Source organism: Tauraco erythrolophus, chromosome 15 (genome assembly GCF_009769465.1).
Source record: "Tauraco erythrolophus isolate bTauEry1 chromosome 15, bTauEry1.pri, whole genome shotgun sequence".
Classification (NCBI taxonomy): Eukaryota; Metazoa; Chordata; class Aves; order Musophagiformes; family Musophagidae; genus Tauraco; species Tauraco erythrolophus.
The window spans coordinates 12,281,106-12,305,649 of record NC_141479.1 but is presented as its reverse complement, the minus strand read 5'-3'; the positions used below and the strand labels follow the sequence as shown (position 1 = coordinate 12,305,649).

At 36.2% G+C, this 24,544-nt stretch overlaps 1 protein-coding gene across 1 annotated transcript in view; it reads left to right on the top strand.

Moving 5' to 3' along the window:
* LOC147527758 (transcription initiation factor TFIID subunit 4-like) overlaps window positions 1-24,544 on the top strand; it is a 148,482-nt gene that overhangs the window by 65,545 nt on the left and 58,393 nt on the right. The window contains exons 11-13 of the mRNA XM_086620763.1: window positions 524-654; window positions 2,615-2,740; window positions 14,100-14,156. Coding sequence (XP_086476889.1) covers window positions 524-654; window positions 2,615-2,740; window positions 14,100-14,156 — 314 coding nt within the window. The remainder of the gene's footprint in view (window positions 1-523; window positions 655-2,614; window positions 2,741-14,099; window positions 14,157-24,544) is intronic.

Sequence of the window (24,544 nt, the reverse complement as noted above, 5' to 3'; positions counted from 1 at the left end):
ACTGGAATAGGCTGCCCAGGGAGGTGGTTGAGTCCCCATCCCTGAATGTGTTTAAGAAAAGGGTGAATGAACTACTTAGGGATATGATTTAATGGGGGATTAGGGACGGTTGGACTCGATGATCTCTAAGGTCTTTTCCAACCTAGAAATCTATGAAATCTATGAATTGCTTTTTCTTGTGTAGAACAACTGAATTTGAGAGAACTCAAATTCTCTCATACTCTGTTATGCTTTGTTTTAATATACTAGCATAAACTTCAGAAAAGTTCTTAATTGCTTTCTAAGTGGTGAAAAAAAATGCTCTGATTTCTCTTTTGAACTTTAAAGTGTAGTCACACCTCTTTTCAAGGGATCATGAATGCATCACCAAAGCTACATAAATACACTGTCATGGATTTTTCTGTTCAGGAAAATGAAGTTAAGACTTTGTTCTTTAGATACTTGTTTTGTTGGTTTGGGGTTTTTTTGCTTTGTTTTGTTTTTTGTGAGGGGTAAGCTAATTCTGTTTTGTTTTTCGCTTTAGCTAAAAAACTAGGAATTACTGATGTGCCAGCTGAGGTGGTGACTTTTATCTCCCATGCAACACAAAACAGATTAAGAACAGTGATAGAAAAAGTAACAGTGATTACCCAGCACCGAATGGAATCATACAAAGTAAGTGTGCAAAGAAAGGTATTGTATGTTACAGAGCGATGCAGCGTGATGCCGTTTTTTCTTAGCACGCGGTAGGTGTTTTGTGTTCATTCTGTGTGCAAAGTGTGTTCTAATCGCAGGTTTGTCCACCTGAGCAAACAAAGTGGTGGGATGACAGCACTGCTTACCAGATCTGTCTTCTCTCTGTGTGATAGAATTTGCATATAGAATTTTGTTTTCATCTTTCTGTGCTGAAGTGTCTATCATGGAACATCTGTTAAGCTAGTTCTGCTCATGGATTGTGACTAAGACCATTGATTCTTGATGTCTCCATTTTTGACCAAAGTATCCGTTGATTGGATCAAAATCTCTTCAGTATATAGGAATCTGTAGTAACTTTACATGTCCTTGGCTGTGAGAAACACTAATATCTTAAAAAAGATACCAATTTGTCTTCAACCAGCAACTAAAAAATTCAGCTATAATTCTTCACTGTAATTAGATAATGATGTTCTTTTTACAAAGAACATTTCAAGATAAAATGCTACTCTGATTCCATTGTTAGTGATTGTATTCTTGAAGAAAATTGAAACAATTTAGATATCTTAAACCAGGGGGGGAAATGTAAATAAGAATCTGCAAACCATTTTGAAATTCAAATAAATCTAACATCTTTATTGATAAATATAAAATACCTTTTTTGATAAAAGTGAAATGCTAATAGTTGTTAAACTGGTGTAAAAGCAAGATGGCAATAACCGTAGTTGTGTGTTTTGTCTAAGATGTGTTTAGATTTCTTTAGTGTATATATACATTGAGTAGCTCTGATTTGTTTTTTCACTTGTTTTCGGGATTTTTTTGTTTTCCTTGACTGAAAGCCTGATCAAACAGCTTTGGACTGTATCTTTGCCCACCTATTTCCCAAACCTGAGTCACGGCTGGACTAATTACATCTGGCGTTTGCAAGAAAAATTATCTTTGGGATCTGTGACTAGAATCAACATTACTGTGATACAAAAATGGATTAAAAAAAAAAAAGCCACTACACCTGTGTATTACCTACACTTACATCCTTCCTTGCAATTGATGGATATATTCTATTATATTAGACTAAAAGTAATATCTCTTGTTTCTTTCCAGTATTCTTCATCAGCTTTTATGTTAAATCCCTCCTTCTTTCTCCCTAGGATGGTGTCTGAGAAGAAAACTTTGCTTACTCTGTGTTAAGCCAAAGATGCATTTAAAATAATATCTTAACAGATTCTTAGGAAAAAAAAAAAAATCAGTGTTGTCTGATTGAACCGTAACATTTTCATTGTCTTCTGTATATTTCTTGGTTAATGGTTTCAAAATGGAAAATATTAAGCAGATAAATGAGTTAGAAGTAACATGGATAACTTATTTTTCTGACTGACATTCTTAGCATTCTCAGTGCGGCTTGTATCAAAAATTCTTATTGTTTGTTGGGTACTAGGAAAGCTTGCATTCTCTTAGCTATCTTAAAGTTCTTCTATTTTAATTGTAATCAGAGGCTTATTTTCAACTGAATTTTTAGCGTTAATACTTTTACAATGCTGCATCTTGATTGTGTCTGTTACTAGTTCAAGATGAGTACAAATACAGGAATTGCAGTTTATAACCAGGCTTATATCCTATATCTAGGATTGCTCAGTAATAAAGTTAAGCATCTTAGGAGTTTTTAATCAGTAAGTCTGTTAGGTTTTTTTTTTTTTTTTTAACTCTTTGATGTCTCTGGTGCTGATAAATTAATCCTTTTTAAAATTTGCTTAGATATTAATTAAATAATCAGCTTCTAGCTGCATTGACTGGCTTCATTCCCCTGAGCTTTAAAAAAAATAATTTATTGTTTTTTAGTTGTTAGTACAATGGAAAGATTTTAATGTGTAACACCTATAGTCTTGTTTAAATGCAGTCTTGATGAAAATGTGTGTTTTTGTAAAACATTGTTCTTATTTTACAGGATGATGAATGGTACGAACAAGCTACAGATGTCCGATCACAGTTAAAGTTTTTTGAACAGTTGGAGCGTTTAGAAAAGCAAAGAAAAGATGAACAAGAGAGGGAAATCTTGCTAAAGGCTGCCAAGGTATCTGTTTTACTCTATATATTTTTAAACTATTTAACAATTCATAGTCTTCAAAGAATTATTTAATTTCATGAAATCTGTTTCATAAACATATTTTGTTTCTTACAACAAAAAATACTGTTGTTTTGACATCACACCTTGAATTCATTAAGTCATGCTATGTTATTTATGATGACTCCAGACCTACCTGACTGGAATGCTCCTGCGTTTTCAAGATACAGCTCTGAATTTGATGAGTTCTCGGGAATATAGGAGACAATGGCTAACAGTTTCAAAATAACTTGATGAAATAATTCTCACAATTGCCTTTGAAATTTAATAGATGCCAGGGTTTCTGTGCCATTTGAAAATCATAGCCTACACTTCTGGTATTTAAAGGCAATTCAGTGAATTGTTACGGATTTTTTTTTTTTTTTTTGAGGCTTTTTACTTCTTAAGTTTCTATACTTCGTGTTTTTTTTTTTTTAAAAGCCAGTTTTGTTCATTTGTTTATTTCAATTTAAATACTGTGTGTCTCAGTTGGTGTTCTGGTCACCTCTATATAACTGCATTATTTGATTGATTCATGCCTGTCTGCAGTTAACTATTATCAGTTCTTCTGGATTTCTTCCTTTGTAACTTTAATTCCAGAGACTGAATTTTCATGCATGCAATAGAACAAACTAAGACAATATTGTTTCAAGAGCATACAGGTATAGATAAATCTCCTGTTTTATGTCTGTTTATAACTGCAAATTTAATTTTATATATATCATATCAAGCTGCAAATAAGTTTATCCTTTAGTTATCTCAGTTTTCATTGTATTTGTGTTTCGTTGAATTACTGTATATTCTGAAGAGATTATACAGAACAACTCAATGCTCAGTTGTAACACTTAACCTCCTGATTGTGTGCCATTAATGCTCACAAATTGAGAGACTTTTTAAAAAAACTTATTCTTGCTTGTTTCAGAAATTTGTTTCTCAATTTGGCTACTTTAATCTGTCCTGTTTTCACTCTTAATTTATAATTGTTCACATTGTTAAATATTCCACAAATTTCCACATAACATGTATAGTCTTTAAATGTTCTGATGAAAACAGATTTTACTGTTTTCATTCTTAATGTTGTTTTTTTTAAAATTAAGAAATGCTTATTTATTTTTAGATGGGTTAGATGAGCTCCTGTTGTCCCTTCCAACATGAATTACTTCATGATTTGATGTTATTTGTTTTGGATCGAGGGGTTTTTTTTGTTTGTTTATTCTTGAATAATATAAACTCCTGTGAAGTCAAAATTTAGGAAATAAATACATGATCAACAAGTTTGATTATTATAGACTACAGAAAGAGCAAATTAAAGAATTCTACAACAAACAAGTATAAAAGACAGTCGTCTACTTGATTTAAAGAAATTATCTAAATGAAAATAATGAATGCATAAATCAACTTCATAACCAGAAAGTGATAGGAGACAGCTTGGCATAAATACATGATATACTAGAAAAATATACGAAGGTATTAAACCCAATCCAAACCACAAAGTAGCCATGGGAGAGCAATGCTGATTTATCAGTATTAATGTTTAGAAGGAGAAGTTGAAGATATTAAGCACCTCCCAAAAGGTTCACATGCAATGTTGTGATTTAAGTGTAAATGCCAATTTGGAGCTGAACTTACATTGGTAGCATCTTTCCTTTGTGGAGCGTTCAGCTGAGTCTCAACCATTCTGTTCTGATGGTTTGATGACCTACGCAGGACATAGACCAGCAAAATACAGTCAGATTACAACTTTTTATTCTAAATAATAGATTGTTCATTGTTTCCTTAGAGTCTTGGTTGCTGCTCAAATGCAAGACCATCTGTACATTAACAGCGATACCTGTTGAGGTCTTTATTCTGAATTCCTACATGCTAATTCCTTACCCAGGATTTACTTTTTTCTGGTCTTTTATGAACTTTCCTAGTTGTCTAAGGAGATCCAAGTCTTTGCAGAAAGGATGCAGTAATTGTAATGACACAGTTATTAAACGGACACAGTCAAAATCTGCCCCAGCTGCCCTGATAACTGGTGTGTCCTGCCCAACCCACGACACTGGTGATAAATATCAGTAACCTTTTCCTGTCTGTTTGTGACCTGCTGATTGATATTTGTATCTGCAAAGGGAGTAATGATTAACCTGGCTCTGGAAACTGAAATACCCGCTATGCAAAGACATTGTTTCCCTGATTATGGCATCTTTGTCACCTGGATAGTGTTGTGTCTTTAAAGATTAGGAAACTTGGGATTTTAAAATGAAATGTCTGTTTCTGCTCTTTCCCCCATAAATGCTTAAATCTAAAGATCAGATTTTTTTTCTTTTATTTATAACTGCAGCTTCTCAATGTGCCTTTTAGATGAACAGAGTGATCTTTTAACTTGTACGTGTTTTGTCATGTTATTTTGCAATATGTTTTTAAAGTTACTCAGCAGAATAATTTTAGGAAAAGTTTCAAAAGTTCCTGCTAGTGTTACCTTATCTATTGTCTAGTATGGAAGAGCGTAAACAGGTTTAACTTGCACAGTGAAAATTCAATTTGAATTATTTACACTTTGGAACCTTTTTAACAGCCAAAGTTCAGGTTTTGGCAAAGAATAAGGTAACGAAGGAAATGTTTTGGGCATTGGAGTGGATAGAATTAAATAATCAACTTAACAAAGTAATTAACTGAAAAAATGATGAAAAATGAAAGAATAGATTGAAATGAAAGGGGAGTCAGCATGAATCTTTGGGAAGCTTTGAAACCAATTTGGTAATTTTGCATTAGAATTCAGTAAGGGATAGGAAAGATACGTAAATGATGATTCAAAGAAAGTGGTGAGTTTGCAGGTTTTTCTTGTTTTGGATAGTGGGTTGATTTCCTTAGGAGGAGATAAAATATTTGATGCTAGTGTTGTAATTGATCTGCAACCATACTTTGAGTTGTTGCAGTAGGATGTGATGGCAGGATTTGTAAGCACCCAGATGGGGTTGGTTTTTCTTCCGGTAATGTTTTTGGGAGAATGAGAGAAAATCAGATGAGGAGATAGAAGGAAAAAAAGTTAGGTTTCAAAAAATATTTTTAATTTTTTTGCATTCTGAGAAAAGTCACTATTCAAGTTAAAAATAATTGTGAAACTACAAGAGAATCCTTAAAGCAAAATAGCAGTATTATTTGGCTTGTTAAATGAGAGGCTATTACAAAATCTTATGTCCCAAGCCTGGGAAATACTTGAGAAGCTTCATACCAGAAACTTAGAAGAATAATGACTGATGTTCGCGTTCCAGTGAGATGTTTTGGGGGAAGACAAACTTGACAGGAAAGGAAAAATCATAAGGTATGCTGTAGTAGCAATGCAACGTATGATTTAGTTTTAATTAACCTGAAAAATTGAAAACAAGACTAGACTGTTTCATGAGCTAGCATGGTCTCTTGTACCTCAGAGGTCTCTGTGTCGTGTTCCACAATGTATTCATACCAACCTAGAACGAATGGGCCAAAGCATTTCTCTAATTTACTTCCTGCTGATTCTTTTTGTAATAGAAGTGTTTGAAGATGTATTGGTCCCCAAAACTGTAAGATCCAGTCACCTTCTGCTGATGGAACAGCTCCTGTTTCAACCATCCAGATAATATGATGTGTCAAATACAGAAGCTGTACAGGAAGAGCCCCCAGATCCCTTGAATGTCATTACTTCTGGATTATCTTCCTGATACATGAATAAGAATGGCACGATGAGGGGCCATCTTGTATATAAACACATGTGTAGAGTGCAGTTTCTTTAAAGGAAATATTTGGGAGAGTCAACTCTGCCCCTGTTTGTTTCCCTAGTAAGAACCTGCTGACTTATTTCCACATGTGTGTGGAAGCAGAGATCTTTTGAATCTGTCTGTGGTGGCTGCTATGGGAAATCAGAAGAAGAGCTAAGGAAAGTCTTAAGACTGTAGAAAGGTCAAAAGCCAGACTAAAATCACTTGAGGAATTTACCTTTACATTTGACATGGTGTGTGTTGTGTGGGCTTTCTAAAAAAAGACAAAGCACAGGTCTTGGCTATAGTAAAAGATGTGTTCCTTGCTTCTTTCATAGCCATTTCCAAAACCTGGAAAATGCAGGTTGTGCGTGTCAAGTTGAATAGGTTCTGGTTCTGGGCTAATAATGGAAATATCTCTGGCAGCAGGAGGAATAGGAGTTTGTAGTTGGGTTTTTTTTTTGTTTGATTTTGTTTCTGAATTGTTTTTTTGGAGAGAGTGGTGCTTTCTACAGTAAAGGTACAGCTTGAGGTTGTTGAGTAATGAATAATGCTTCTATGATATACTCTATAATAAATCGGATCATGTTAAAATTACTGTGTTAATTCATCTGCTCAAACTGGCTAAATGCATGTTTATTTTATTATCAAATTAATTTTGAAAATTAATTTCCAATATATACATTATATTAGTCTATTATTTTGAGTGTTCTATATTAGTACCACAAGCCTGTCAAGTTTGGGGCTCTTAAATATGACTATCACAGGAGTAAGATCTATTCTGTAAAAAGAATAATAACATAAGTAAAGGGAAAATTATGTTTAGTGTTCTTTGCAAAGTTAATTAGTCTTTATGGATGATAGTGATTTTTATAGTTCTGTAGGCCGAAGGGCATTTTTATTGGAGAGAGCTCACTGAAATTTGGCAATGCAGATTGCTTTACACACAGGTCCTGTCATTACTCAAAGGGGCCACGTCTTTGAGCCAGCCGGGAGTTCAGGCGTCACGCCAATTTAGTCCTTTCCCTCTCTTCTGAGAGCACAGGGGCTGTAATGCAGCTTTCTGTGAGATGAAGCATTCTCTGAACAGAAACTTATAACTCACTTCTGATGAGAAGAGAGCAAAGAGGGAATTATTGTGTGGAGATAATTTTCTGAATTTTTAGAAATTTGTTACTTCAATTTTAATAATTTTAAAATAAATCTTTTTTTAGACTTGTACTCTTGCATTCCACCTCACTGTGGTCGTAGCTCTGAATAGGGTTTTACCCTCAGCTATGCTGCTTTTAACTTTCACTTTTTATTAACAAAGCTAATGTGAAAGCAAAGTGTTTCATGTTGCCAATTTAATTTCTTTAATTAAAAGTGAAAGTTATAAGCTGGTACAGCCGTGGGTGAAGTTCTAATGTCATCAATGGGGAAAAATAGGTTTAAAATTGAAACTGTTGGCACAGCAGTGGCTCTCAATAGTACAGCACCTGCAGTTGTGACTCTTAGCTTTATTTAATGAAAAAAGATGAATTTGAAGCAGTAAAGACTCCCAGGATATGTATTGGGAAGGAGGAGTAGAGCTGCAAGTGCCTTAACGGGGATCAGATGTTGCTAAATGCAGGAGATATGTACTTAGGAGGGGAAACCCTGTGAGACATTTTCTAACACAGGTTTAACAAGCTGAGGCTTCAAAATTACTGTAAATCTAATAGGAAAAAATTTTTTCTTAGTGGGACAAAATGTAACACCATTGCAGCTTTGACATTACAAATTACGACAAAATACTGAATAATTATTATGATTAAGTACATCAGGACTGTTGGTCTGCCCATCTGCATGGATGCACAGAGTATCCTCCAATTTTAAAAATAATTGTTGCATGTATTACATGAGTGTTAGATATCCTTATTATTTTAAAAATACTGTTGCTTTCTAATTTAAGACAATTCTATGAAATACAAAATCCCCTTCTTAAAACTACTCTGTGTAGTACTACAACACAGTAGTTACTACATTTGTAATTAGATGTCTGTTTTAGTGGCATTCTTCCTTAACACAAGCAAGGGGAAAAGCTGAGGTTTGGAACATTAGGGAGTTTGCTATCATGTAAATGAAACTCCATATTTCTAATGTGTTTTGAATACACGTTTAACATATGCTGCTTTTCATACTTTCAAAGTATACTTTCTAGTATTTCCATAGATCTAATGTAATCTATGCAGTTTTCAGATAAATAAGATAGCAAGTTCTCTAACACAAAGCACTTTCATTCTTAACAATTAAAATATCAGGTTGTCTAGTCTAATAAAAGTAGTTTATGTTTGGGAGAAATGTTTACAAACCCAGTTTGGTGAATAAGTTCTCAGTAGGAGACAGCATTTAATGTATTTAAAAGTATGTTATCTGGTTAGGATCAGTCCTAGGTTGCTCTAAAATTACTATGGGAAGCTAGCTTGCTTCTAAAGGCATTTATTCATCAACACATGAAAATATGTTACGTAAACTCAGATTTCTTTATTTACAGATCTAGACATGAAGAATAGAGAGGGGAAGGGAAAGGAGTTGTGATAAACTGCTTGAAAGTGTTTGAGATGGTGGGTTCTGTGATTGGTGAGAGTTTCTGAAGCTTTAGAGGAAGGAGGCATTGGTGCATTAGAAGATTTTGGGAAAACATGTTTCACAAAACAAGTGATATGCAGCATATTAAGATTTGGATGGTATAAGGAAAGGAGAAAGGAAGACCAACCCGAAAATGTGAGATGACTTGGAAGAAAAAAATTAAACTGTAATTAAAAACCCCTAGGAATGATTTGGCAGTAGCTTGACGAAGTAAGTGTAAAACACTAAAATAATTGGTGAGGTAAAAAATAGTGAGATATAGACAAGCACTACGAGAGCTGAGCAGCAGCAAAATTGTTCAAACTCTTCAGAGGAAGGAAAAGATGTTCACATGTGGAATGGAGTGTAAAGAGAAGCCAGTGACATTTTTAAAGCTTATCTAGGCACCTCTATTAAGCTTGACATTTTCGTTTGCTTATGTTTGCTTTAATCTGTGTTGCATTGGCATTGAAGAAGCCTTTTATAATTTATATTAGATCATAAAGTGAAGAATTAATAAAACAGTCAATGCTTATACTTTTAACACATTTTAGCCTCCATATGCTGATGATTTTATTTCTGAAGCTTACTGATTTGCAAACTGACATGGTAGTCAGCAGGAAGGTATTGTAGTCTTAACAATCTGTTTTTAAAAAAAAAAATCTATTAAAATTTATCTGAACACAAAAAAACCCAGAAAATGACAGTTAAATTCCTTAATTTTATTAGTGTTACTTACACCGGGAATGACACATCCAATCTAAAGGTGGAATTCTACTTGTCTGAAAGAAGAGCTAGCCTGAGCTCTTTGAAAAGGCCATTTGGTGTGGGTTCAAGGAATAACCAGAAACTCAATGCATTATTCTAAATGTAGTTCTACCTTCACCTTCAATCTGGGTTTATATATCTAACACCACCTGGTATTTTAAATCTTCATTACTGAAAAAATTCCTGTATTTAATATCAGTCAGGAGTCGAGTACCTATTTTCACCTATGCAATAATTTTTGCTCTTTATTTATTATGAATGAGCTGGAGATTTACACAGAGTAGATCATCTACTTTTTTGCCTGGGTTTGGGGTCTGCTTTTTCAGACTATCCTGAACTCCAGATCTACCTTTATTTGGTCAGTTTCGGGGAAAAAAAAAAAAGCCCCAAATTTAAAATGTGTTATTTTTTAAATCTGTAGCACTTTAAGAGTTTTTGCTTTGCTTACAGAATCCAGGAAGTTGTAATGTTACTTTGCATTGGTTGCTTTAAATTTTCTTACAATGTCCCCAAACACAGTGTAGATCTGGTATGTTTTCCAGGATCCTATCACTTTCTTGTAGAAACTTGGTAACAATATTAGAAGTCTCAGCTTCGTTCTCCCAGGACACTCTGCTTTCTCCTTAAGCTGAACTGCTTTTAACTTGTACTTTGCATTTGGTAAATGATTCAGCTTCATACAGTGGTATAACACCTCTTTGTATTTCTGTACTGCTTTCACTGCGAGACTCAGAAGGCAATAGAAGTTCATTGTACATTTATGAATTTATCATCAAAACCCATGAAAGGGCTAAATATGATTTTCCATACATCTTACTGGGGAAACTGAGGCACGCAATAATTGAACTGTCATCACAAAATGACAGAGCAAGGACCTAATTCAGCTCAGTACATAAATAGTTACCTAAGTCCGTCTTCTTTTTCTAGTTACTTCCCTGCAAGTCATTGAATGTGTTGGGTTTTTTTTTTTAGCGTGGTTTTTTTTTTTAACCTATAAGGCGTAAATGTAATGAAGTTCTTAGTAATTGCTCTACTGAACAGACTCGCAGCTCTCTGACAGATCCACGTATCCCATGAAATGCCTTTTTGTTCTTTAAACATTAACTAGATCAGATTATTTACTTTTTTTTTTTCTTGTCTGTCCACAGCAGTTAGAAGGTATCTCAATCTACGTTAAGTTGGAATTTCTTTTTTGGTTGGCACAACTGCAACATGGGAGTCTGATTTAGTCATTAGTTATCTACAGATTTTAATTTCTCATTACTTTACTTCAGACAGTATCCTGTCCCACTGCCTTTTATGTCAATAGGCACAAAATCACTAGTAGGTGGTATTGGAAGATGAATCTAATGTCCACAGTGGAAGAGTCAAGCAATATCTCATTATTGTTTAATTTGGCCATGCTTTGTCATCACTGTGTTTAGATGTGTGCTATATTAGCTGAAAAAATGATCCCAGTTTAAAAAAACAACAACCAACAAATCAAAACACAAAACAAACCCCCAAAAAACCCACCCCAAACAAACAGGAAAAAGGATAGAGAATTCAGTGTCATCATAGAATCATAGAATGGTTAGGGCTGGAAGGGACCTTCAAAGGTCATCTAGTCCAACCCCCCTGCAAGGAACAGGGATATCTCCAACTAGATCAGGTTGCTCAGGGCCTCGTCCAACCTGGCCTTGAACATCTCCAGGGATGGAGCATCCACCACCTCTCTGGGCAACCTGTTCCAGTGTTCTACAACTCTCATGGTAAAAAATTTTTTCCTAATATCCAACCTGAATCTACCTCCCTCTATTTTAAAACCATTACCCCTTGTCCTATCACAACAGGCCCTCCTGAACAGCCTCTCCCCATCTTTCCTGTAGGCCCCCTTGAGGTACTGGAAGACCGCTATAAGGTCACCCCGGAGCCTCCTCTTCTCCAGGCTGAAGAGCCCCAACTCTTTCAGCCTGTCCTCATAGGAAAGGTGCTCCAGCCCTCTTATCATCTTCGTGGCCCTCCTCTGGACCCTCTCCAACTGGTCCATGTCCTTCTTATGTTGGGGGCTCCAGAACTGGACGCAGTACTCCAGGTGAGGTCTCACGAGGGCAGAGTAGAGGGGAAGAATCACCTCTCTCGACCTACTGGCCACGCTCCTTTTGATGCAGCCCAGGATGCGGTTGGCCTTCTGGGCCGCAAGAGCACATTGCCGGCTCATATTGAGCTTCTCGTCCACCAGTACTCCCAAGTCCTTCTCCTCAGGGCTGCTCTCGATCCATTCTCCGCCCAGTCTGTATTTGTGCCTGGGATTGCCACGACCCAGATGTAGGACCTTGCATTTGGCCTGGTTGAACTTCATGAGGTTGGTGCGGGCCCACCTCTCCAGCCTGTCGAGGTCCCTCTGGATGGCATCCCTCCCTTCCAGCGTGTCGACAGCACCACACAGCTTGGTGTCATTGGCGAACTTGCTGAGGGTGCACTCCATGCCACTGTCCACGTCACCGACAAAGATGTTGAAGAGGGCCGGGCCCAACACAGACCCCTGAGGGACGCCACTCGTGACCGGTCTCCACTTGGACATTGAGCCGTTGACCACTACTCTCTGAGTGCGGCCATTGAGCCAATTCCTTATCCACCGAGTGGTCCATCCATCAAACCCATGCCTCTCTAGTTTAGAGAGAAGAATGTCGTGCGGGACAGTGTCAAAAGCTTTGCACAAGTCCAGGTAGATGATATCCATTGGTCGACCCTTGTCCACCGATGCTGTCACCCCATCATAAAAGGCCACCAAGTTGGTCAGGCACGATCTGCCTTTGGTGAAGCCATGTTGGCTGTCACCCACCACCTCCTTGCTCTCCATGTGCCTTAGCATGGTTCCCAGGAGAATCTGCTCCATGGCCTTGCCAGGCACAGAGGTGAGGCTGACCGGCCTGTAGTTGCCCGGGTCCTCCTTGTTCCCCTTTTTAAAAATGGTGTCCCCTTTTTAAAAACAGTGTCATCGGTGCCCTGTCTTCCAAGTCATAGTCAAGGCTCTCTCTAGGTATATCAACAATATTACGAGTCCCCTTACCCTTAAACCCCATCTCCCTTGATTTTCTTCATGGATTTTGAACTTCTGAACAGAATATGTTACGAAAAATCAAAACTACGGGAAAAAAATCAGCATATGTTGAGTTTGCAAGCTAATATTCTTTCAAGTTTCAGGTCTGTCTTCAGTGTAGAAGGAGGCAGAGAAAGATAGATGGGAGAGAGCACAGATATTCTTGCTCCTTTAGGAGCTTTGTAAATGATACCACTTTAAATCTCAAAGAAATAATAAAATAAAGCAATTACAGCTTTCAGGTATCGGGAACAACAGTGCATGTCACAAGTTCTATTGCAGCTTCTTACAACTTCTTATGCAATCTTTACTGACATTAAATACATGCCATTAAAAAAGTATAATGCTTATATTATCTACCTCTCAAGTTTTGAATTGCATCAATTCCAGTATGCTTAGTAAGCATAAGTAAGAATTTAATAGATTTAACATGCGGTTGTAAAACAGTCTGTATCTGAAAAAATGTACTGTTATGGGTTGTTATTGCAATTAAACAGTTATTCTTAGTGGATTTTTATAGCTGTTGTTCCTGGTTTTGGAGGAAAAGACTAAAGTTGCTATTTGACAATCTTTTTTCCATTTCAAAAGTTACAACGTTAATAATATTAGTAGTGCATGAATGAGTTTGACTTATGTGTATTTCTATGCTTTACTCAAAGTAAGCTCATATGGACAGTAACCTCTTTATTATGAAGAGTTGCTGTTTGGGAGAATGAATTTACAACTGTTTTCTCCATGTTCTCTACCAAAAGCTGAATAAAAGCTTAGTTGCAAACAGTAAATTATTTTAAAATAAGTGACTGTAAAGAGTTTAAATTAAAAAGATCAGATAATGGAAAGGATGTCACTTCTGCTCTTGGATGCTTGAATTTGTTTGTATTAAATAATTAAAATCTAAACCTGTATGGAAACTTTAGCATTGACAAAAACATGGTATATATATGGTTTTTTTAATTTAGATCTAGGGTAAATCTTATTTACAACTGAATATTTAACAGTCTTTTGGGTGAGGCCTACGGGTTTGAAATTGCACTTCTATGAATTTAAGCATCCCATCTTTGACACCTTGTATCTTGTTCCCCTTCTCTGCTATTTTTTAACTTACTGCAACAGACGAGGGGTTCTTAAACCATCTGTTAACCTTTTTTCCCCATTTTTTTTAAACATGTAGAGTCGCTCAAGGCAAGAAGACCCAGAGCAAGCTAGACTGAAACAAAAAGCAAAGGAGGTAAGCAGAGCTAGAGATCATTACACTTGACATTTCAAGGCTTGAACGTATTAATTTTTTATGCCTTGCTACTTGTATATCGTTAATAAAAATCTGACTAAAAACTTTTTAGGATGTATTTGTTGCTTTGCCTTTGATCTTAATGTTTGCAAACTAATACATTAATACATGTGAAGCCTAAGGAGATTTTACAAGAGAATATTTCCATACATTACATTTTCATTTCCATTTTAGGTAGCTGTAGCTTTTGTTAGGTTGTTGATGACAGCAGCATTGGCTTTTGGTGGAAAATCTATGCCTTTGTCTTTTTGTCAAATGTCACTTTCTTAGACATGTGTTACTTAAGAATTTTGTTCTGGTAACAGTCTTTCAAGTAATGTAATTGCCAGTCGTTTTCTCTACAGTGTGGTTCAATGGACTATTTACTCATCAGTCTAAATTACAATAATCTAAAAATTATCAAATAATTTCAGATGAAGTTTTGATATGTTATTCTAAAAGTAACAATTTAAGAACTGCTGAGTACCTTAATTTGCTGTAAATGAGAGTGACTGTCCTTTGCTTAAGGCATCTCATGGCTTAAGATCGGGTTGTAACTTAAATCAATTAGAAAGACTAAAATATCTATCAGTTGAAAGCCATTCCTATTTTTAAAAAATTAGCAACATCATTTGCAGCACACTGATGCTGGGTTTTTTTTTTTAGCCAACTTCTTTGGATACATGCATTAGAAGGTAATAGTTATACATTAGAAGGTAATACATACAGAAAACTGCATATAACAGGTTCTTTTGTATTGACCCATTCTTCCTGTTTTGTTTCCCTGTTCGCAGTACTCTATAGTTCCGTTAGCTGTACAGATTTTATATATATAACAGTCAAAAAAAGAAATCCATGTATGTGGTTGAGTTTTTTTTTTTCATTATGTCATAAGATTTGCTGAAATGAGTTCTTATAAGCATTAGGCCATGCCTTGGCATTTCCAGAGTGGGATTTGTCAAGCAAGTATTCGAATGAAATAGAGTAATCAAGTTATTTGGCAGGAAAAGACACAGGACTTTAATACTACTTGAGTTTAGTATGTAGCCAGTATATGCAAAGGAAGAATCAGATTTGTGAAAATAATTGATGGCAGGCAAAACTTGCTGTCGAGCTGAGAACTAAAAATACCATGCTGCTAGAAGTGAAAGCAAGCTAGAAATAAATGCATTTCTTGCTGCCACAGTATTTGCATTCGTTGTAATTCTTTTTTGGCCATTGGAAACTTGAGGAGGAAAAGCAAGCAACAGGGCTAGTAAAAACACATTTTCTAGTAGTCAGAGTGAAACAGTGGTTCTCTTTATAGCTGAGATAGACGACTTGCACTCTAGCCAGTGTTGTTGCTTTTGGTGTAGCTGCAGGAGTACTTCTCCCTTCTATGAAAATTTGGGTTGTCCGTATAAGCTGTTTCTTACCCACTAGAGGGAGTGACGCTGTGCTGACCTGTGAGTCAAAAACAAAACCAAAAAAACTTTCTTTCAGAAGAAAGTGTGTAAAATGTATTCTGAGTAATGGCAATAGTGGTATTAGTAAAGAGGTAGCAAATATTTTGGTGGTAACCGAATTAAAAATGCTTAGATGAAGCTGGTATGTGATTTTAAAGTAGTGGTGTTCCTGGATACGATAGCATGTTTGAGTAAATGCAGGACGAATACTGGGTTTTCTGTTTGAGTGCTGCGCCCTATTCTTTTGTACATTAGCCCTGCCTTTTTTCCCACCCTTCTAATGAAAGTGTATAATTTGCTGGCACCATGCCTCTCTCTGAAGTTGAATTTCATTCTACATGTTTGAAACCATAAGAAATACAAGCACGTCTCTGTTTTTAGTAATTAGAGTTCTAAAGCTCTTTCTTGAACTAGTTTAGAGACTTTCACCTAAAATATTCAAATATGTTTAATAAAAACATATTATTTTGCATTAACTTTTGCAAAAGGAAGCAGGGAAGTGGGGCTGGCACTGGAATTTTGGTTTAATATTGTTCATATTTTTTTCTGCATTGGATACTGAATGTATGCTGATCTCTCAAATTGTATTGGCACTGCCAAACTAAAAAAATAACCAATTTTATAGTATGAAAGGTTGATTAGATAGAGTGTCTTTGGTATGGCTTTGTTATTTGAAATTAAAAGTTTTGAATCAACTCCTACAAAAATGTAAAAATTTCAAAACTTCACTGCCAGCTGGGCTACTCTTTAATGTGGATATGACCCATAACTGAGAGAAACTCGGTTTCTTCCAGGTTTTGTGTAAGCTGATGAATATAATACTGTCAGCTTCGATAATAAGCTGGTGTTGAAACTGTTTCCATGATTTCTATGTTTTGAATATTGCCTGAAGACCTTTGTTGCTCGTATATTCTTCTGGCCAGTAATCAAGTAACTACTGGATAATGTTTTAAGCAGCATAAAGAGGGCATCCAAGAAACCTGCAGCATTTTTAGCTTGTGTTACTTATTTAACGATATGACTGTTAGATAGTTTGTTTTTTCATACCAGCAAAGCAGCTGATAATTTCATTATTATGTTCTGGAAATGGATAATGTTTCAGACTTCGCAGCGTGCCTGCCTTTGAAGAGTGACACTACTGCATTCTTTCTGCTACCCAGGCAGTCTGGAACCGTCCTCTTCAAAACTGAGCGAGATTAATACTATACCCTGGTTCCCTGCCAGATAGAAATGAATGAATATCTAAACCAAATGTAACCAATATATGAAGTCTCATAAAGAGGATATAGCCCAAATACTTAATGAAGACAAAAGTCAGAGGGAGAAAGTGAAATACCAAAGAAAGTAATTTAAAGTTTTTAAGAAAGTCTTTTAAATCTTTAAGAAAAAACTTTTCAAAACATTGAAAGAACTCTAGAAAACATTTTCTTGGGATGCAAAATAAAAGTACTGACACAAGGATGATAGAATGGAGAAGGAAGGAAGAAGACTAGCAAAAGGTATTTGTTCCCAACCATTCTCCTTTATGGATATTTTGGAGTCTTTCATTCCATAATGCTCTGGTTTTCTTACTAATTTAAAAAGGAAAAAAAAAAAAGTTCAATTTCTTTCACTGAACTTTTACCATTAAGAAGTCACCTTCTTGCTTATTGGTGTCATCAAGAAAGCCTACAGGGAGGGCACTATGTCCTTCGAACGCATTTAAAAATGAATTTGGTAAGGTGAAGAGTATTTTATGTTTTGGTTTGTAACTCCATTTATTAGCCAATCTTCAAACCACTCTGCATGTTTTTTAAACCAAACTGGCATAAATCAAGTTTAAATTGCATTTAAATGCTTACCAAAACAAACAAAGTCCATCTACATATGGTCTTATTGCAGAAACTTAGACATAACAGGTTTCATTCACACTCAGACTAGCACTGTTTTAGTTAAGTCAGTGCAAACCCACTCTTATTTCAGTTTGACTGACTTATTTTGCTTTACCATTAACCTGTTTCAAGTGGACTTGAGTAAAAGCAGTAGGATAATGTGCCTGTGGGGGTTTATATTACTTAAAACTCTTCGTTTACTTTCACACTTTTTACATTGATGCAGCTTTTTGTCAGTGGACATTCTATGATTGTTTTAATAGTAAACCTATTTAATAAACTAGTGAAAAATATTTTCCATGGAGAGTATTTCAGGGAAAAATACTGTTCTTCAGCTGTTACTTGTTAAATTGTTTTGTAAAACAAATTCTGAAATGTTTGACTCTCAGTACAACTTAAGGTAAGAAATAGCATAATTTGTGAGCAGTGTCTACTTCATCTTGCATGATTAAAGCTTTTAAAATCAAGTTTTAGAAAATAAACTGATTTGTGTAGTGTATTGGAAGCATGGAAAGTCGCAAATATAAGTTAAAGAAATTGTTCTCTAATTTCCATTGAAAGAGTTCATGAAGTAGAACATAAAACAGGCCATATAACTGATGGCAAGAATAAATCGAGATAAGGAATAATTGAGTCAACCCCTACTAATTAATAATAGGAATGATTTAAAAGAAAGGCAGGGAAGGTAAGATCCTAAATGTCCTTTCTGCCATGGATATTTTTCCACATACTCACTGTCTGTTGGCTAAAAATATTTTAATTTTAAAAGTCAAGTAGCTGAGTTTGATCCTCAAAGATTAACTTGGTTAAAATCTTTGTGTCATCACCAACCAAGAATATTGCATAAGAATAAAAACTTGAACCAGACACTATAAATGTCTGGGCATGTATCCAGGACGTAGATCAGTTTAGATAACACTCAATGAATCTACTCTCAGATGTACTTCTTAACCATGCAGGTGAAATCTCAGAGCTGTTGATATTCGTAATAGAAGCCTTACAGATTTCAAGGGAAGGCAGAAGACAGCCCTTTACATACCTTTGTCAGCACAGAAAGCCCATCTTTCTAAGATTGGATAAAGTCCTTTAACAGCTATATGTGTTTAAGTGGGTTGCTGTTGTGACTGTTACACTGGCTAGGAGCTTTGGGAGTTTGGGAGTACCCAGTTCTTGCGTAAGCAGATGAGGGGCAGGTTTTTTCCATATACCCAGAGGGAGTTGTATCTTCCACAGCATTGTGGTAGCCACTCTGCTTGGGTACAGTCATCCCCCATGTCTGCAGTGTTTTGTGTAACAAGAGCCTTACTTCGCTAAATTTTAGATTTTGAACTGTGTCCTTTTCTGAGTTATAGCCACAAATATACCTGGACTGTTAGCAGATAGAGTTCTATAAGAAGCCATAGGATCCTTCTCTTAATTAAAATTAATAATGAAATATGTACATCTTATGATTTATATCTTATGTGACTCGAACACTGCCTTAGAAATTTTAAATCCCACGTAAAAAGGTAACTTGTCATAGCGGAATTACTGAAACTCCAGCATCATATATTTAACAATTAGATTATGAAAAAAATTTTACTCTAAATAATTTCTTGCCACCACACTAATATTTATTTATCAACTCAGTGGGAGTGGTTTGTTTTAAAATATTTAAATCATAGTTTCCTGCAGTTATCTCTCTTTTCATAAGGCATTAATGAAAATGAAAAGCAAACAAAAATAATTTTGTTTTGTTTGATAAGTTCATTTATTCACCTTTTTAGCAAAGCCGAAGTACTTAAAGATTGTAATAATAATGCAGTATCTCTCGTGATGAGAAGTCTAAAGAAGTTTTCTATTTTATCATGCCTGACAAAAATATGGATTCAAAAGCAACAATCTTCTCTTAAAAAGGTTTCTTATAAAACATTCCACTGAGAAATGGAGCACGTGAAGAGAAATAAGTTTAAATTAAATTTCCACTTAGCTCTCTAACCCATCTGAGGATCAGTAGTGGAAAGAAGGAAAAGCTAGGAATATGATACCTGAAGTAATGATAGTGCAACGTTTAGGCAATAATGATTCCTCAAAACTGAGTTGTTTCATAAATAGTTTTCTGCATCAGGTTACCAATGCTATAGCTGTGATGCAGAAGGAATGCAAGCATTTTTGTCAATACATGTGGAAGGTTAGACAACAGTCACTTTGTTTCCACACTCCTTTTACCACAACCCTATTGTTTGTACCCAGAAAAATGCTTCTGAAAAATGTTTTGACTATTCTGGTACTGTCTGAGCCCATGCAACGCTGCCATGGATTTGACTTTAGAGTACAAGATTTTCCTGAAGTTATAAAGTTGTTGCAGTGACTTAAAATGTTAGTATTAAACTTGCATCTCAGAGAGAAGTGGTCCTGTCTGTTATGAGTCAAAATACTTTCATGAAAATCCTGCTGTGTTATCAAGCTTACTGCTTTTATGTTAGCTATGGTAACAGTCACAGATTCTGGTAACTGAAGTTGGTTATGAACTCCTGGAAAGGACAGGAGAGGAATTGTATTATATTTGCATATGCAAATACTGCTGCTGAATAAGCAAGAAGATCTATAAACAGTAGAAAATTTGTTGCATATGAATCTTGGTGTATAGATCTTCAAAATTTCGTGTTAGTTTAAATACAGTGGGTTTTGCAAAAAATCTCCTGTGTTTCCAAGGATAAGGTATTACCCTTACCTTGGGCAACCTGTTGTAGTGGAGGGTTTCCCTGCCGATGGCAGGGGGGTTGGAACTAGATGATCTTTGAGGTCCCTTCCAACTCTAACCATTCTATGATTCTACCCTGCCATAAACTGTATCAGTCCTGAAGGAACTTCAGGCAATAGTCTCACTTTTCAACAGACCTTTTTTCGTATCTCTCTGTAAAATTGAAGACCGTGATACTTCCACCCTGTTTTGCTGTACTTAGAGCAGAAGTGATGGCAGCTGTTTGGCTGAAGATGAAGTGTGGTGCTACCCTTGCTGTACAGAGATTCAGAAAACTGAGTAATTGACGGAAAAATGCCAGGGGATCAAAGGAATGGCCATATTTTCCAACTGAGTCAAATTGTTTTACTGCTCAGGTAAAATGTATATTAATTAGAGTTGAGTCAAGGCTAGATTTTTTTTGGTCTTTTCTCTAACCCAAACTTGACCCAAGATTACCTCATTAGACTAGCAGAAATCTAAATTAAATCCAATACTGTCCAACATAATGATTTCCTTCTACAAAACCCTGTTGGTGGAGTTCCATAGTGATGCATGGTTTTAGTGTACATATACTGCCTAGCTCTTGTTTAGTTAACATGAATGCTCATTTTTTGTGAGTGATTATAACTGTTGTTTTTAGCATTCTAACAGCAAATGCTGTTTTACTGATGTATTAGCTAAATTCACGGTCTTGCGTAAGTAACAAACTATTTTTATACTTGATATGTCTTTATAATACAAAGTAAGAACACTGTTTTTATGTTTGTTTATACTTGCTATCTAGAAAACAAATTCTTGGAACTTAATTTACTCCCTCACTAGTTACATACAAATTGAATGCATCGTGTGAGAAGGATCGTTAGTATCGTGTCGAGGTGTTGTGTTACCTCATGAAGACCCATGTCAGATTTCCGAGTCTTTGCATGTGGGGCGTTCATAAGGACAGATAAATGAGGTCGCATACCTTGGTGAATGGGGACTAATGCAAAACAAAATGGGACAGGTGAGTGTGGCAAGGGAAGGGAAACAAGAAAGCAAGCTGTCTAGTCAAGCATTGTGCGTTGTTTAGCTGATGTCTCCTGTCAGGGTAAAGTGAGTCTCGAAGAGGTATTTGAAAGATAGCAACCTTCAAATTAACACAGCAGCAGTGTAATTTCCTTAGATTTTGTATGATAAATATGTTTGTACTGATGCTGTCTGCTATTTGAGACATTAGCAGCTGTGTATGTAAATGAAATATAGTAGTTGTCTTACCTTGCTACCAAAAGGTTCCCATGTGGCTCTCTGAGAATTTGATGACATTAAACAAGTAAGAGTTTGTATACGTTTGTAAAAGTTGGCTTTTCTTTTCGGAGTTCTTACTTGTTTTCTCACATTTTACAACAAAATTTTAAGTAAGTGTGTACTCTAATTTTCAAATAAAACCAGCGAGGAAGACTGAAGATTCATTTTCGAATTGGCTCTATTGTGAAACATATTTGGCTTGTGTGTGAGTATTTCCAAAAGAACAATACCTGTTACAAATTCTGCTCTACCTAATGGATTTCCCTTTTTTTAAAAAGCTGAAAAAGAGGCAGGGGAGGAGAAATCCATCTTTGTTCTTTACATTGTCTTCCAGATTGCATACCCACCAATGGAGTCTTGCCTAATAAAAAATTTTTATAAAAGTTATCTCTCATTATAAAGCAACAGGACTACTTCAGTGTGAATTTCCAGAACTTGGATTTAGAATGGTATAAACTTTTGTAAAGAATTTCTGAAGCTCAAGGTGACTTGACTTTGCTGAATCTCACCAAAGTACTCCAGCAGGAAGTTTCTCTTGTAAAATGAATTCTCTGAAGGTGGTGTCTGACTTTTCTGCTGCAGGAAAGTAACAGCAGAATTTTCAGCCCTTCAAATCCTCTGCAGTTTTCCTTCCATGTCTGTAGAAATAACCAGTGCTACTGGTTTTGGATCTTGAGGCACTGCTAAACGAGTGAAGGGTGACAGCCCCCTTTTCCAGTCACTTTTGGGTGCCCAGACAATAGAGCTCAGTGAAGAGATAAGGGAACTGTTTTTTTCCACCTTTGTGGTGTGGGATTTGTCATAAGGATGGTTTGGCTTTGCCCCACCTGAGTATTGACAATTGCATCCAGCAGTTCTGAGAGAGACAGTGAGGAATGCATGCAATGGCACTTCCTTTTCAGAAAGATAATTATTTTTTTTTAGATTCTTGTTAGGTATCTAGATATGTACATGTATAGATATATGTATCAGATCAGTTTCTGCAAGGAAGATATCAAGACAATCTTCAGTTCTGCTTTGTTGCTTTGGCACAGCCAAAAAAAAAAAAAAAAAGATACTTTCATTTGGAGCAAGCCGTGAATGTGAAAAATCACATAACTGTTTTATCTGAACACTGCACCAGATTTACTTCTCTGCTGATCTGGCGAAATAATAGTGCTTTAGACTTTAGAATATGATTGCCTATTCAATAAGTAGAGGGCAGCAAATGTCAGCTGTGTCTGCTTGTCAGAAGCTGAGGAGGTTGCTCGGACAACAATCTCAATTATTATTTAGATGTTTTGGTCCCTTAGTCAAGCCTGCCCGACAATACAGAAGCTTGCAAGGAGAGGTCAAGGTGTACTTAGGCTTCAGCCTGCAGGGCAAGTTTTCCCCCTTCGTCTGTGCGCACATCGGTTTCTTACTCCAAAATAAACCTGAATGAGGGCTTTAATTCTGCCGCTGAGCTAACATGTTTGTAAGCCCTGTTTGGCAGCCTCGGAGCGCCCGAGGCAGCACACAGCTGCCAGCTTTCATCTGCCCCCAGCTCCTCCGGGCGCTCCGCGTCACATGATATAACCTAAGGGGACCCAGACGCACCTACTAAATCTTCTGTTCCTCTGCCCACTCAGTCTGGGTGCTGCACATTGCACCGGCAGCGGGCAGCTGGCCATCAGCAATCAGCTGCGTGCCTCCTGCCGACAAATCTTCCGCTCGTCTTTGTGCGAGACCCACATACAAAGATCCACCCGTGGTCCCCACGTCTACTTCCCGGCTGTAGTCTGGAAGGGCATTTGCACGTTCTGTCATCTTACAATGGCAGGACCTCGTTTGAAATGCATGCGTTTCGTAGAACACGCTGCCTTTCCTAAAATCTGTGATCTCCTTCTAGCCTGTTAGTGGAAGATGAAACAGTTCATGGGAGCAGAGTTAAAGCTAAAGTTGGAACCATAGTAGTAAAATTTTAAAGAGAGTCATTTAAACTTCCTTGCCCACACATTTTTTGAGAGAGTTGATATTTGTGCATGCAATGCTTTTGTGTATCTCCAAGTAATTTATAAGACACACAAGATGTTAATTTTCACAGCTCTCTTGAAGAATATTTTATTTAGCAGATTGTAAAATCAGATACAAATAAATAATCAGATTCTGCAAATCTGCTTTGTACAGGTGTGCTGTAATTTTCCTACAAGGTTTGTCTGCATCTCCTGTCTGTCTGTGCTGGGATGTGACAGTTTATGTTTATGCACTTCCGTATGTAGGTATTTATTGTGGAGTATTAGCTTTCTTGTCATTTTTAGGTATTATTGTGGTAGAGTTTTAAGGAATATTTAATACACTTAACAGTAGGGTAAAAAGTGTCGGTTTTGACTTAGTAAATACTAAACGTTTCTGTCTGTAGATACAGGTTATATGCACCTTTCTCCTAAACTACAAGCCAGGTGGCTGGTCAGTGACGTGTAGAGGTCATGAAAGGTGTGTTAGCATCTACTTCCTATTTTTAGTTTAGTCTTGTCATTAAAAACACCTTTATGTCAGCCTGTGAAAGAGTCTCCCAATAGTTACATCATCTTAGTTGAACAATGAGATACTGGTGAACATACCCCAAAAAATTAGTTCCCCTTTAGTAACTGTAATTTTTAAAATAAATAAAATGTATTATTGCTATTCACAATGTAAACAGGATGGTCATTTTTCCCTCAAGTATGTGTTTACTAACGGTAGATAATGATTATTTCTAAAATGTAAACAGTTGAAAGGTATTACTGTATTTTTAATGTTATTAGGCTTTTAATGTTATATTTGATGTTGAGTTGTAAGACTTTTGTTTTCATTTAGTGTTGAAAATTGTTGCTGAATCGGTGGTTAACTTCTAGTTTTCCATGGAAATTGTTACAAAGATGTGAATGGGATTTTCTGGAATTGGAATGGAAAAGTATGTTATAGATTTGTGCTGATGAGTGTCTGTATACTGAGGTTTTACAGCTTCCTTAAAACTGATGTATCAATATCTGTAGGAGTGAAGTGAGTCGAATTGAAAACAGT